This window comes from Pistacia vera, unplaced genomic scaffold (genome assembly GCF_008641045.1).
Source record: "Pistacia vera cultivar Batoury unplaced genomic scaffold, PisVer_v2 Contig2, whole genome shotgun sequence".
NCBI lineage: Eukaryota > Viridiplantae > Streptophyta > Magnoliopsida > Sapindales > Anacardiaceae > Pistacia > Pistacia vera.
The window spans coordinates 464,303-480,031 of record NW_022196001.1 but is presented as its reverse complement, the minus strand read 5'-3'; the positions used below and the strand labels follow the sequence as shown (position 1 = coordinate 480,031).

General features: G+C 33.2%; 1 protein-coding gene across 1 annotated transcript; it reads right to left on the bottom strand.

Moving 5' to 3' along the window:
- Window positions 1-7,115: 7,115 nt before the first annotated feature.
- On the bottom strand, window positions 7,116-8,479 carry LOC116128409 (lamin-like protein). Its single transcript, XM_031414128.1, has 2 exons — window positions 8,203-8,479; window positions 7,116-7,576 (listed from the first exon to the last, which is right to left on the bottom strand). Exons 1-2 carry the CDS (start codon window positions 8,369-8,371, stop codon window positions 7,239-7,241), a joined length of 507 nt encoding a protein of 168 aa, XP_031269988.1. The 5' UTR covers window positions 8,372-8,479; the 3' UTR covers window positions 7,116-7,238.
- Window positions 8,480-15,729: the final 7,250 nt, after the last annotated feature.

Genomic DNA, 15,729 nt, shown 5'->3' with positions numbered 1-15,729 from the left:
CTGGACCGCGATTCAGCATTATTCCGGCGGTCCAACTGCCGCTCAATCCAGTTTGATTGAAAATAATGGTTTTCAGAGGATACCGGACCGGATATGTCGCCGGCTACCGTTCCGGTTTTTAGAACATTGATGGGTAGTGACATTTAGCAATTTTTTTTTTTTTTTTTTTAATGACCGAGGGTGTCTGGGCTAGCTTATACTCATCTCAATTAATTTTTCGGGACCTTGAAACTATCAGTCGGATAAGAGCTTCAATGACTACCTTTATTCGCAACCGAAAAGAGACTCGAACTCATAATCTGTTGAGTAATTCATCCAAGAGTTCCTATCAAAACACTTGGCCACCCAGAGATAGTTCACTTTTTTTTATTATTATTAGTCCCATTTTTTAATTTTAACAAGTTTAATTTTATATTTTCTTTATATTTATTTTTTTATAACATTTAAAACTCATAGTTTATCCATTTAAATTGCTTTTAAAAAAAAATACATAACTTAAAAAATAATCGTTTTTCACTTCTCCATCGTATTCAAATTTTTTAGTTAATATGTTTGTTCTTCTTAAACTTGAAGTTATAAACTAATCCAATTTTTTAGAAAGAAAAAAAAAAAATCCTTGATTTTCTCACTTACAAGGAGTTTCTTGGAGTGATTGGAGTTCTTTTACGGATACATAACTTTGTACTTAACAATTGTAAGTTGATGGAAGAAGTATAGAAAATATAGAAAATCTATTTAGTAATTAAGAAGAGAAAATCTTGAGTTTAGGAGACTTAAAAGGGAATATATATTACCATTTTATATTATAATTGTCATATTTCAATGGAATTTTACGAACTTAGAAGCAATCAAATAGGAGATGATCTAAATCTCAAAAAATTAGGAAAATAAAGGTAAAGAATAAACATGTTTAAGTCTAAAAGGGTAATTTTGGTATTAAGTAGGGTTTAAAAAGAGATTTTAATTTATTTATTTTTAACAATTTTAGCTTTAAAGAAAATTCCCAAAAAGACATTACAAGTTATACGTACATCCATATTCTATTTTACTTTACATTAAACAAAACTTTATATTTTTGTTTTAATCTGTTTTATATAAATTATGTTGGATCAAAAAACAGATTTTAAGTTAATGAATAATCATACTTCATATACATATTACCAAAATTTGTAAAGAAAAAACCAGTTAAGTTGATAGGGGTATTTTCGGTACTAATTAGAGTTTAAAGATATTTTTTAGATATAAAATAAGTGTATTTCACTATAGGGGATATTAAATAATAGATGAGAGTTAAAAATCACGTCCCTTAATAATATTACTGAATTGATACCACTAATTATATCGATTTGAAATTGTTATTATTCATTTTAATTTATGTCAACACAAGATAGAGTTTTAACATATATAGTCAATTCAATAATCACAAATTCAAAGGCTTCGTTTGGTTGGATTTTGGGAATACTACTTTTAGTATTCCCAAAAAAGTTAAACAGTAAAATACTCAAAAACTCACAATATTATTCAACTTTATTCAACATTTTTTAAACCCCCTAAATTTGTTAATTCAATTAAATACCCCTAAATATTTTTAATGTTTTTGTTACGGCGACTCCGGCCACCCTCCGGCGGTGGTGGCCGGCTGTCCGTATTTGAGGGTGGATTGGGAGTTGTTTTTATAACTTTTAATGTTTTATTATAAGGGGTGTTTTGTAAAAAAACAAACATAGGGGGTATTTTATAATTTGTAAATCCTACCTCGTAATACCCGCCCAATTCAACTTTTTTTTTAACTTTTTTCAAAAAACTTTTCCAAAAACACAAAATTGTGAACCAACGGAGCCAAAATTTCTCAAAATGTGCAAGTTTTATTTACAGTACAAAGCTAACCGTAAAATGTAATTATTTACTAATTATACCTTTAAGGAATGATAAATTTTTGTCCTTTGCAATTTTCATTAAAGACAATTTTTCATTAAAGACAATTTTTCAGAAAACTTTTCCAAAAACACCCAATTGTGAACCAAACGAAGCCAACGGCTTCGTTTGGTTCACATTGGGTGTTTTTGGGAAAAGTTTTCTGAAAAAAGTTAAAAAAAGTTGAATGGGCGGGGTATTACGAGTAGGATTTATAAATTTAAAATACCCCCTATATTTGTTTATTACAAAACACCCCCCTAATAAAATCTTAAAAGTACAAAAAACACCCAACCACATGTCAAATACGGACAGCGGCCACCACCACCGGAGGGTGGCCGGGTTCACCGTATTGGAGCATGACCGGCTGGATCTTCGGTCGTGCGCCGATATGGCCTTTGCCGGCCAGATCCACGGTGGATCTGGTCGTATTTTTCTCGTCAACGACGACCAACAAACGGTCGCGTTGATGGTCAACGACGACCGTTTGTTGGCCGTCGTTATAAACCGTTACGGCTTAGATCTGGCCGTCAACAGCCAGATCTTTGGCCTTAGATCTGGCCTTTCGGACCAGATCCACCATGGATCTGACCGGAAAAGGCTAGATCGGCGCACTACCGGCCAGATTCAGCCGATAGTGCGCCATCCTAATAGATTCCGGCCATTTTCCGACAGTGATGGCCGGAATCTGGTAAATATGAATTACTGGGGTGTTTTTGTAATTTTAAAAAAAAAATTTAGGGGTATTTAATTAAATTATCAAATTTAAGGGGTTTAAAAAAAGTTGAATAATATTGGGAGTAGTATTCCCAAAAATCAAAGTTTTTAGGTATTTTACTGTTTAACTTTTTTGGGAATACTAAAATTAGTATTCCCAATTGGCAATCAAACGGAGTCGTTAAGTCATGTGATTTTTTGTTTAAATTTATCTTTTAAACAAACCCTTTTATATTTTGGGAACTAAAATTAGTAATATTGATTATATATGGGAATATTTCTTTTATCTTTCCAAAATAAATTTTAAATATTCATTTGTCATATAAATGATCGAGGATATATCATATGTGATGTATAATAATGCGAAGTAAGTTATCATATTATTTGATATGCAAACTCTTTATGTTTATTAGAGCAAGCGACATGTCCCTGCCGAAAAGATTAAGGGTGGGAATTGAAATAAATGGAATCAGGGGTGGGAACTGGGATTTTCACTCATTTTATTGGGTGAGAACATGTCGTTTACTCTATTTATTATGCTCACACTAGTAATTTACCCATTACAAAATTTATTGGATGACTCCATTGATTACTCCATTTATAGCATTAGTGGTTGGCTAATTAAGAGGGTTTTTTTTTTTTTTTTTTTTCAATGGGAAGTTTAGGGTAATTTGCGTGCATCTTTTGGTCTTCAACTACCTCTTTTATAAAAAAAAAAAAAAAAAAAAAAACTCTTTAAACCACATTTAGTATCGAAAGTAACCTTTTAAACTTAATTAGATTTATTTTCTCTAATTTCAAACTTAATTAGGCTTTTATTTTGCACCCTTTATCACTAATCTTAAACTTAATTAAGTTTTTTATTTACACCTCTTTTTCCCCAATTTTCTAATTTAAAATTTGAGACTTACTTTTTCTTCTTCAGATTTAGATTCATCATGTTGTTTGAATACTTTTTATATTTTCATCAAACAAATAAATATTTGAAATAAAATAAAATGTTTCAATGATTATGAAAATTTAAACATTAGAAGTTAAAACATAAAAAAAAAAAATAAAGTATGAGTGTAATTCAAAATTATAATATCATTTTTAATCAAGACTAACCTTTTCAAAACAAAAAACTATATTTAAAAGTGAGGATACTCATCAATTAGGAGGGGGATACAGATCACCTTCCTTTTTAAATGGGGAAACACTGGGACGGAGGAGGGGGTGTCAAGTGACCCTCCTCAAGTTTTTAAAATTTTTGGACTGAGTTTTACAAATTTACCCCAAAATGAAAAGTAAATTACAAAAAAACTGTAATCCGTCAAATAAGTTAAACTCTCATTTTTTTTTTTTTTTTTTCTTTTTGGACCGTCAAAAGTAAACCTCTCTTTCTCTACTTCTATTGTTCATAATTGATTCAACAACTTAGGTTTCAAATTTTTAATTCTTTATTCACCCAAACGCAATTTTCTCCCACCTATTCTGTTGACAAGCCCTATTTTTTCTTCAATTTGTGTGTATTTTAATTTAAAATTGTATTGTTCTTCCAACTTTGACCCCCTTTTATTTCATTTCTGACTACGTCCCCAAAGAAACATAATGTAAATGTTGATGCGTGATTTTGATACTAACCAAACACACGTGTGAAATGCTGAGCTAACTCAGAGAACACAGGCTATTGGGGGTATGATAATAGATAAAAGATGGAAAACGATGTTTAAAGTGATTCGGATGCTTCAACAAGCGACTCTTATGTCCACTGATGTTGTATTAATTTACTGAGAAAGCGACCTAACTTACAAGTGATTACAAACAGAAAATAAATAAGCTATTACAGAGAAAGATTAGCTAATCCCACAAACAGGAGAGGAGCCCTCTATTTATAGTGAGATGAAATCACGTAATGATTACTAAATCTATGAATTGGTCAGATTGCTGTGCAAATCCTTCCTTGCATCCCGTTATTCACCTACTCGAGTAATTCACTCAAGTTTTGCAGGGATTGGACACGTGGATAGCCTCCAACCTTTCGTTAGCCTGACGCGCACCTATTGCACTGGCAGGAGCACGCCTCTTGCGTCAGAGCGTGACGTGGTTGCACCTAAACGGCACCTGAACTTACTTAAGCTCTGATCACTTGCGTTGACAAGGTCCTGCATTAGCCCTACTTTTCCAGGCATAACAGTAAATTTCTTAACACAAAGGCCAAGATGCAGTTAAGTGTTCTTCCTGCCACAATTCACGTTTCTTCAAAGATATTACAAATAAGGGCTCTATTGGGCTTGACAGTCACAAATCTAACTCTAGCTACTCAAGAATTTTGATGTTTCTTTTTAACTTGCTATGATATAGAATCAGTTTGAGTGAAAAATTGCCATGATCAAAATATTACACACCTTGATCTTTGCATTATCTTCTTGGTTTTACATTATCTTTTTTAAGAGTTATGACTCAATCTTCAATCAACTTTCCCAAATTGCTTTTTCAATTCTCTCTTAAGTGCAGGCTGCTTGAGTTCTTCATTTCCACCACTTCATTCTTGTTCTTAGCATCACTTTTGGCCTTCCATTTCCTTCTTTTCCAGGTACTTTGCTCCCATTTCGTTTTTTTTCTTTTATTCTCTTTAGGAAAAATTTGGCATGTCTTTTGAGAACCCTAAGGTTTATGGCAAAAATGGTTGATCCTGAAAAACAACAAAAGAAGTATCTTACCTGTCTAAAAAAGATATTAATTTTGGCATTATTAACCTACTAAAATTTCTTGTCCCTTCCCCATGAGTTTCCTCCTAAAGGTGTATGTTGCATTCATTGAAGCTGGAGCCTTTGTCCAACCTGTAATCTTTGGAAAGCCAGAAAAAATAGCTTTGGTCATTACATATGCCCATGAGGAGCATGAAACCCAGATCTTATGAAAGTAAACCATAAACCTAACCATTCAGCTAAATCCTCATAAGTGGAAATCTCATATTGTTTGCAGAAATCTTGTCGAAGTCTCCAACTTTGCATGGTTCGTTAATATCTCATCTTGGTATAGTTCGAAATCACCCACAAAATAACCTTGACATTGAAACACTTACCTCCCTTGAAATTTTGGAAAGTCTTGACTTAATTCCAAGTCGCTCATCAGGTAATTTACTGTCTAATTAAGCTTGTGGATGTTGCCTTGCACGTAACTTGATTTTATTATATTAACCTTCACTGGTATGGATTCTAGTTCAAGAAAGAGGCCCCATATTGCTCTTGGCAACACTCCCTCTGATAGAATTACTTAAGGCCGCCGACAAGCGAATATTAAGAATGTGTTTGGTTTCAACTTTGAGTCCTTAGTCAACATCTTTCTTGAGAACAACTTTAAGGTAAAATGCTTTTGCTTGCTAAATGAGTTAATGCATTTACCCATGCGGTTCAGGTCCACTAGTCCAATTCCCCGTTTAAAGTACTAGGATACATCCCATATTGTGAATAGAGAGTATCAAAATGAGGGGTGTTCTGGTTCTTAAACAGAAAAATCATATCTAAATAACATTATAAGATCAAAGACTGTAACGGTGTTCATTTGTTTGGTGTTTATACAAAAAGGAGAGCATAATGACATAAACAAATGTCTAAAGTTCTGCAATGCAATCAGATCTTATCATACATGTGTTACATAAATAAGCTACAAAGATATATCAATTTGCTAGCTATATTGACACATTATTGCAGAGATTGTGGCTGTTCTTCAGGAGGATTATCTGAGATTTTATTACTTTTATCTGCTTTATAAAGTGATTGATTCCCTTAATAAAAAAGTACCTTAAGCTGGAAATCACTGTGGGATTTAGCTAGGGATAAGTTAATTCAACGGCTGCCTTTGGGGGTAACATTATCACAATATCTGTATCAAGAACGACCCTCACTTTCGACACTCAATATATTATTGGTAACTACTGACTCCATTTATAGCATGGAAAGTGGTTAGTTTAAACCACCACTGGATGAACGAACGGTTAACTAAAACTCTTGAATGTATTACTCAAGAGGTCTTAAATTTGATCAACCTCAACCCATAATAAGGGTGATCATCGGAAGAATTATCCGATTGTTAACTTTAAAGCCTCGAAGAATTAGTTGAGGTATGCCAAGATGGTCAGGACACTCCCGATCATAAAAAAATAAAAAATAAAAAGGTGGTTGGTTAGATAAAGATGGAGAAATAGATCGTAACACCACTAGTAGAATTCTATAAACGTACGCCATTTTCTTGACATGGGAGGAAGCCTGGTCAGTACAGAGTAGTTTTAATGAAGTGTAAATTTCTTTGATTTTCTGAATAAGAGGGCTAGGATTGAGATGAGTGTTCTTCCTATTACAACATATCTTTTCTGTCACATTTCTTGAAAGATGTTACAAATAGGGCTCTAAAATTCTAGTTATGGGCTTGACAGGTTCAAGTTAGTAAATGCACTTCCATATCAGAGTTTCTCTGCATTTAAATTAAACAAAATCCAGAAATGAAGCTTCACTCAGCCAAATAATAAAATATCCAAAAATCTAAAATCATAGACAGACAATAATAATACACTGGCATTTAGCTAAAAGGAATACAATTCAAGGGTAGATTCTTAAAAAACTTAACTAAATCCATCCAATCCAGAATGGAACTGCAGCAATAGCCAAAGCTCTTAAACCCTTGTGCAAAATGAGAGGAGTTGCAGATTCTGAGGATGCATTAGCAGCAACTGCAGCTGATTTTGATGATGGTGGTGAAGGTAAAGGGTGGACAAAAACAGAAACTTTCATGCCACTAAAGCACTGACCATTGCCACAAATGAAATAGTACCTCTGGGATTTGTTCAGAGTTATGAAATCTTTACCACTGCTCCAATTGCCTAATGCCCCTTCTGTGGTGCAGTTGTCATACCCACTTTGGTTCACCATAAACACATTGTATTGAGTCTTTTGGTACCTAAATGCTGTTGCAAAACAGATTTAAAAAAAAAATAAAAACTCACAAGATTACAAGAACACTGAACCAACAACTGGTTAAAAATTTCATCATGAGACGGCAACTTAACATAATATCAGAGTCAAATCTAAACTTTGAATATCCCCACATTTCAACTAGATATAAGAAATATGAAAAACCCTCGCACGAAATTTGGATTTTTTTTTTCATTTTTCTTTTATCTAGTTGAAATGTGAGGGTATTCGAACTTTAGCTGATGGCAACTTAACAGACTTCTAATTCTTTTTCTTGAGATCTACTATTGTCAAGCTCATCCACAACCACAAACATTAATAATGTTCATTAAAGTTCAAACTAATTGGCCATTTCACTGTATAAAAATTAAATCTTTTGAGCAGCTTTCATCTCAGAGAAAACAAAAGGCAAATGGGGTTTGGATAATTACCCAAAAACAATGAATTTTTAAACAGATCCAACACAAACACATACACAATATATCCAATTTCTGTTTCGTTTTTTCTCTGGTAAAGAAAAAAGAAACCAAATATCCAGAAACAAAACAAGAACTTTCAACAGATCCATAGCAAATAAAAGCAAAAAGAAAAGAGAGAGAGAGAGAGAGAGAGAGAGTACAAATGAGGTCGGTGACATAGAAGGTCTGGTTATTAGCCCAGTCAGTGTAGTTGATGCCCGGGTTCCAGCCTTTGTTGGCGCCAACAATGTGGTCAGTGGCGGAGGTGTGAGTGAAGAAGAAGATGAAGAAGAAGACGGTGAAGTAGAAGAGATGAGGTGAGGTGGACATGATGGCGGTGGTTCAGTCGTCGCTTTGTGGTTGGTGATTTAGCTCACTTTCTTGGATACTGAGACACTGAAGTGATGAGACTAAGAGCTAGACCAAAGCTTAACTACAAAAACCTACAACTGTTTTCCTGTCTCCTAATATTGTCAAGTAGTTATTATTGTAATTTTTTGGGCTCCACAAGTCTTAAAAATTAGCAATTACATCCTCGGAACTATTAATGAAAATTTTCATATATTTGATACATAATTTAAATATTTTTTTGGTTCTCAAAAAATAAGAGATGCGATCAATTTTATAAAACCATATTTCATTGAAACATGATAAAATATTCTCAAAAATACTTTTCGGATACAATCTAAAAAACTGACGTAAAATATATAAATGAAAAGAAAAGTTGTTTTCACTCGTTGAATGCAAGAAATACACACATCAATCAACAAAGGGTAGATATAAAAACATATAAATGATACGTTTGTTGAATTTATGCTTTCTGATTGACCAAATACATGTGCATCGGATAAATTTAAGTTCATTAATAGACGATGTATTTTTATATTTGGGTTGGTTAGATATTATTATAAAGTAAGTAGTAGTAGATAGATATGACCCATAAGTTTATTAGGGGGAGCAAGATAGTTTCAAAAGGTGGTCCTACCTACTGCACTGGGAGGAGCCTGTCTTTTGCGTCAGAGCGCGATGTGGTTACACCTGAATGGCACCTAGACTACTAAGCTCTGACACTTGCGTGAAAGGTCCTGCATCAGCCCTACTTTTCCAGGCAAACCGTAAATTTCTTAACACAAAGGCAAGATGCAGTTAAGTGTTCCTGCCACAATTCACTTTCTTCAAAGATATTACAAATAAGGGCTCTATTGGGCTTGACAGTCACAAATCTAACTCAGCTACTCAAGAATTTTGATGTTTTTTTTAACTTGCTATGATATAGAATCGTTTTGAGTGAAAAATTGCCAGATCAAAATATTACACCTTATCTTTGCATTATCTTCTTGGTTTTACATTATCTTTTTAAGAGTTATGACTCAATTTCAATCAACTTTCCAAATGCTTTTCAATTCTCTCTTAAGTGCAGGCTGCTTGAGTTCTTCATTTCCACCACTCATTCTTGTTCTTAGCATCACTTTTGGCCTTCCATTTCCTTCTTTTCCATACTTTGCTCCCATTTCGTTTTTTTCTTTTATTCTCTTTAGGAAAATTTGGCATGTCTTTTGAGAACCTAAGGTTTATGCAAAATGGTTGATCCTGAAAACAACAAAAGAGTATCTTACCTGTCTAAAAAAGATATTAATTTTGGCATTATAACCTACTAAATTCTGTGTCCCTTCCATGAGTTTCCTCTCTAAAGGTGTATGTTGCATTCATTGAAGCTGGAGCCTTTGTCAACCTGCAATCTTGGAAAGCCAGAAAAAATAGCTTGGTCATTACATATGCCCATGAGGGCTCGAAACCAGATCTTTGAAAGTAAACCGAAACCTATCATTGACTAAGCCTCATAAGTGGAAATCTCATATTGTTTGCAGAAATCTTGTCGAAGTCTCAACTTTGCATGGTTCGTTAATATCTCATCTTGGTATAGTTCAAATCCCCCACAAAATAACCTTGACAGAAACACTTACCTCCTGAAATTTTGGAAAGTCTTGACTTAATTCAAGTCGCTCATCAGGTAATTTACTGTCTATTAAGCTTGTGGATGTTGCCTTGCACGTAACTTGATTTTATTATATTAACCTTACCTGTAGGATTCTAGTTCAAGAAAGAGGCCCGTATTGCTCTTGGCAACACTCCCTCTGATAGAATTACTTAAGGCCGCCGACAAGCGAATTTAAGAATGTGTTGGTTTCAACTTTGAGTCCTTAGTCAACATCTTTCTTGAGAACAACTTTAAGGTAAAATGCTTTTGCTTGCTAAATGAGTTAATGCATTTACCCATGCGGTTCAGGTCCACTAGTCCAAGTGAATAGAGAGTATCAAAATGAGGGGTGTTCTGGTTTTAAACAGAAAAATCATATCTAAATAACATTATAGATCAAAGACTGTAACGGTGTTCATTTGTTTGGGTTTTATACAAAAAGGAGGCATAATGACATAAACAAATGTCTAAAGTTCTGCAATGCAATCAGATCTTTCAACATATGTTACAAATAAGCTACAAAGATATATCAATTTGCTAGCTATATTGACACATTATTGCAGAGATTGTGGCTGTTCTTCAGGAGGATTATCTGAGATTTTATTACTTTATCTGCTTATAAAGTGATTGATTCCCTTAATAAAAAAGTACCTTAAGCTGGAAATCACTGTGGGATTTAGCTAGGGATAAGTTAATTCAACGGCTGCCTTTGGGGGTAACATTATCACAATATCTGTATCAGAACGACCCCTCTTTGACAATAATAAAAAGACATTACAAGTTATACGTACATCCATATTCTATTTTACTTTACATTACACATAACTTTATATTATTGTTTTAATCTGTTTTATATAAATTATGTTGGATCAAAAAACAGATTTTAAGTTAATGAAGAATCATACTTCATATACATATTACCAAAATTTGTAAAGAAAAAACCAGTTAAGTTGATAGGGGCATTTTCGATACTAAATAGAGTTCAAAGATATTTTTTAGATATAAGATAAGTGTATTTCACTATAGGGGATATCAATATAATAGATGAGGGCTAAAAATCACGTCTCTTAATAATATTACTGAATTGATAACACTAATTATATCGATTTGAAATTGTTATTATGCATTTTAATTTATGTCAACACAAGATAAAGTTTTAATATATATAGCCAATTCAATAATCACAAATTCAAAATTTCTCAAAATGTGCAAGTTTTATTTACAGTACAAATCTAATCGTAAAATCCTATTATTTACAATTATACCCTTAAGGAAATGATAAATGTTATACTAATAGTCTAACGCATTTCAATTATTTTTGTCCTTAGCAATTTTTCATTAAAGACAATTAGGTTAAGTCATGTGATTTTTTGGTTAAATTTATCTTTTAAACAAACCTTTTTATATTTTGGGAACTAAAATCAGTAAGATTGATTATATATGGAAATATTTCTTTTATCTTTCCAAATTAAATTTTAAATATTCATTTGTTATATAAAATGATCGAGGATATGTCATATGTGATGTATAATAATGTGAAATAAGTTATCATATTATTTGAGATGAGAAACTTAGAACCACTTTTTAAGTTGAGAAAGATAAAACAACTTGTACTAGTGATTCCTTGATATACAAACTTTTTATATTTATTAAAGGACATGTTCCCACCCAAAGATTAAGGGTAGGAATATGGAATAAATGAAACCAGAGTACGGAACTTGGATTTTCGCTAATTTTTGGGTGAGAACATGTCGTCTACTCTATTTATTATGGTCACACTAGTAATTTACCCATTACAAAATTTATTGGATGACTCAATTGATTACTCCATTTATAGCATGGAAAAGTGGTTGGTTAATTAAGAGGGTTTTTTTTTTCCAATGGGACATGATTTTTAGATCAATATCTCTCATTTCTATATACACCTCTTTTATAATTAAAAAAAAAAAAAAATCTCTTTAAACCACATTTAGTATCGAAAGTAACCCTTTAAACTTAATTAGATTTATTTTCTCTAATTTCAAACTTAGTTAGGCTTTTATTTTGCACCCTTTATCACTAATCTTAAACTTAATTAAGTTTTTTATTTACACCCCTTTTTCCCCAATTTTCTAATTTCAAATTTGAGACTTACTTTTTCTTCTTCAGATTCAGATTCATCATGTTGTTTGATTACTTTTTATATTTTCATCAAACAAATAAATATTTGAAATAAAATAAAATGTTTCAATGATTATGAAAATTTAAACATTAGAAGTTAAAACATAAAAAAAAAAAATAAAGTATGAGTGTAATTCAAAATTATAATATCATTTTTAATCAAGACTAACCTTTTCCAAACAAAAAACTATATTTAAAAGCGAGGATACTCATCAATTAGGAGGGGGATACAAATCACCTTCCTTTTTAAATGGGCAAACACTGGGACGGAGGAGGGGGTGTCAAGTGACCCTCCTTAAGTTTTTAAATTTTTTGGACTAAGTTTTACAAATTTACCCCAAAATGAAAAGTAAATTACAAAAAAAACTGTAATCCGTCAAATAAGTTAAACTCTATTTTTTTTTTTCTTTTTGGACCGTCAAAAGTAAACCTCTCTTTCTCTACTTCTATTGTTCATAATTGATTCAACAACTTACGTTTCAAATTTTTCCTAAATTTTTAGTTCTTTATTCACACAAACGCAGTTTTCTCCCACCTATTCTGTTGGCAAGCCCTATTTTTTCTTCAATTTGTGTGTATTTTAATTTAAAATTGTATTGTTCTTCCAACTTTGACCCTCTTTTATTTCATTTCTGGCTACGTCCCCAAAGAAACAGAATGTAAATGTCGACACGTGATTTTGACACTAACTAAATACACGTGTGAAATGCTGAGCTGACTCAGAGAACACATGCGATTGGGGGTATGATAATGGATAAAAGATGGAGAACGATATTTAAAGTGGTTCGGATGCTTCAACAAGCGACTCTTACGTCCACTGATATTGTATTAATTTACTGAGAAAGCGATCTGACTTACAAGTGATTACAAAGAGAAAATAAATAAGCTATTACAGAGAAAGATTAGCTAATCCCACAAACAGGAGAGGGGCCTTTATTTATAGTGAGATAAAATCACGTAATGATTACTAAATATGTGAATGGGTCAGATTGCTGTGCAAATCCTTCCTTGCGCCCCGTTATTCACCTGCTCGAGTAGTTCACTTGAGTTTTGCAAGGATTTGACACGTGGATCGCCTCCAGTCTTTCGTTAGCCTGACGCGCACCTACTGCACTGGCAGGAGCATGTCTTTTGCGTCAGAGCGCGATGTGGTTACACCTGAATGGCACCTAGACTTACTTAAGCTCTGACCACTTGCGCTGATAAGGTCCTGCATCAGCCCTACTTTTCCAGGCATAACAGTAAATTTCTTAACACAAAGGCCAAGATGCAGTTAAGTGTTCATCCTGCCACAATTCACATTTCTTCAAAGATATTACAAATAAGGGCTCTATTGGGCTTGACAGTCACAAATCTAACTCAAGCTACTCAAGAATTTTGATGTTTCTTTTTAACTTGCTATGATATAGAATCAGTTTGAGTGAAAAATTGCCAGGATCAAAATATTATACACCTTAATCTTTGCATTATCTTCTTGGTTTTACATTATCTTTTTTAAGAGTTATGACTCAATCTTCAATCAACTTTCCCAAATTGCTTTTTCAATTCTCTCTTAAGTGCAGGCTGCTTGAGTTCTTCATTTCCACCACTTCATTCTTGTTCTTAGCATCACTTTTGGCCTTCCATTTCCTTCTTTTCCAGGTACTTTGCTCCCATTTCGTTTTTTTTCTTTTATTCTCTTTAGGAAAAATTTGGCATGTCTTTTGAGAACCCTAAGGTTTATGGCAAAAATGGTTGATCCTGAAAAACAACAAAAGAAGTATCTTACCTGTCTAAAAAAGATATTAATTTTGGCATTATTAACCTACTAAAATTTCTTGTCCCTTCCCCATGAGTTTCCTCCTAAAGGTGTATGTTGCATTCATTGAAGCTGGAGCCTTTGTCCAACCTGTAATCTTTGGAAAGCCAGAAAAAATAGCTTTGGTCATTACATATGCCCATGAGGAGCATGAAACCCAGATCTTATGAAAGTAAACCATAAACCTAACCATTCAGCTAAATCCTCATAAGTGGAAATCTCATATTGTTTGCAGAAATCTTGTCGAAGTCTCCAACTTTGCATGGTTCGTTAATATCTCATCTTGGTATAGTTCGAAATCACCCACAAAATAACCTTGACATTGAAACACTTACCTCCCTTGAAATTTTGGAAAGTCTTGACTTAATTCCAAGTCGCTCATCAGGTAATTTACTGTCTAATTAAGCTTGTGGATGTTGCCTTGCACGTAACTTGATTTTATTATATTAACCTTCACTGGTATGGATTCTAGTTCAAGAAAGAGGCCCCATATTGCTCTTGGCAACACTCCCTCTGATAGAATTACTTAAGGCCGCCGACAAGCGAATATTAAGAATGTGTTTGGTTTCAACTTTGAGTCCTTAGTCAACATCTTTCTTGAGAACAACTTTAAGGTAAAATGCTTTTGCTTGCTAAATGAGTTAATGCATTTACCCATGCGGTTCAGGTCCACTAGTCCAATTCCCCGTTTAAAGTACTAGGATACATCCCATATTGTGAATAGAGAGTATCAAAATGAGGGGTGTTCTGGTTCTTAAACAGAAAAATCATATCTAAATAACATTATAAGATCAAAGACTGTAACGGTGTTCATTTGTTTGGTGTTTATACAAAAAGGAGAGCATAATGACATAAACAAATGTCTAAAGTTCTGCAATGCAATCAGATCTTATCATACATGTGTTACATAAATAAGCTACAAAGATATATCAATTTGCTAGCTATATTGACACATTATTGCAGAGATTGTGGCTGTTCTTCAGGAGGATTATCTGAGATTTTATTACTTTTATCTGCTTTATAAAGTGATTGATTCCCTTAATAAAAAAGTACCTTAAGCTGGAAATCACTGTGGGATTTAGCTAGGGATAAGTTAATTCAACGGCTGCCTTTGGGGGTAACATTATCACAATATCTGTATCAAGAACGACCCTCACTTTCGACACTCAATATATTATTGGTAACTACTGACTCCATTTATAGCATGGAAAGTGGTTAGTTTAAACCACCACTGGATGAACGAACGGTTAACTAAAACTCTTGAATGTATTACTCAAGAGGTCTTAAATTTGATCAACCTCAACCCATAATAAGGGTGATCATCGGAAGAATTATCCGATTGTTAACTTTAAAGCCTCGAAGAATTAGTTGAGGTATGCCAAGATGGTCAGGACACTCCCGATCATAAAAAAATAAAAAATAAAAAGGTGGTTGGTTAGATAAAGATGGAGAAATAGATCGTAACACCACTAGTAGAATTCTATAAACGTACGCCATTTTCTTGACATGGGAGGAAGCCTGGTCAGTACAGAGTAGTTTTAATGAAGTGTAAATTTCTTTGATTTTCTGAATAAGAGGGCTAGGATTGAGATGAGTGTTCTTCCTATTACAACATATCTTTTCTGTCACATTTCTTGAAAGATGTTACAAATAGGGCTCTAAAATTCTAGTTATGGGCTTGACAGGTTCAAGTTAGTAAATGCACTTCCATATCAGAGTTTCTCTGCATTTAAATTAAACAAAATCCAGAAA

Bases quoted from the DNA above. Each gene is read 5' to 3' on its own strand.
- LOC116128409 (XM_031414128.1), bottom strand. From the start codon at position 8,371: ATGTCCACCTCACCTCATCTCTTCTACTTCACCGTCTTCTTCTTCATC. The intron at 7,577-8,202 runs GTACTCTCTCTC...GTTTTGCAACAG, and splicing joins CTATGTCACCGACCTCATTT to CATTTAGGTACCAAAAGACT.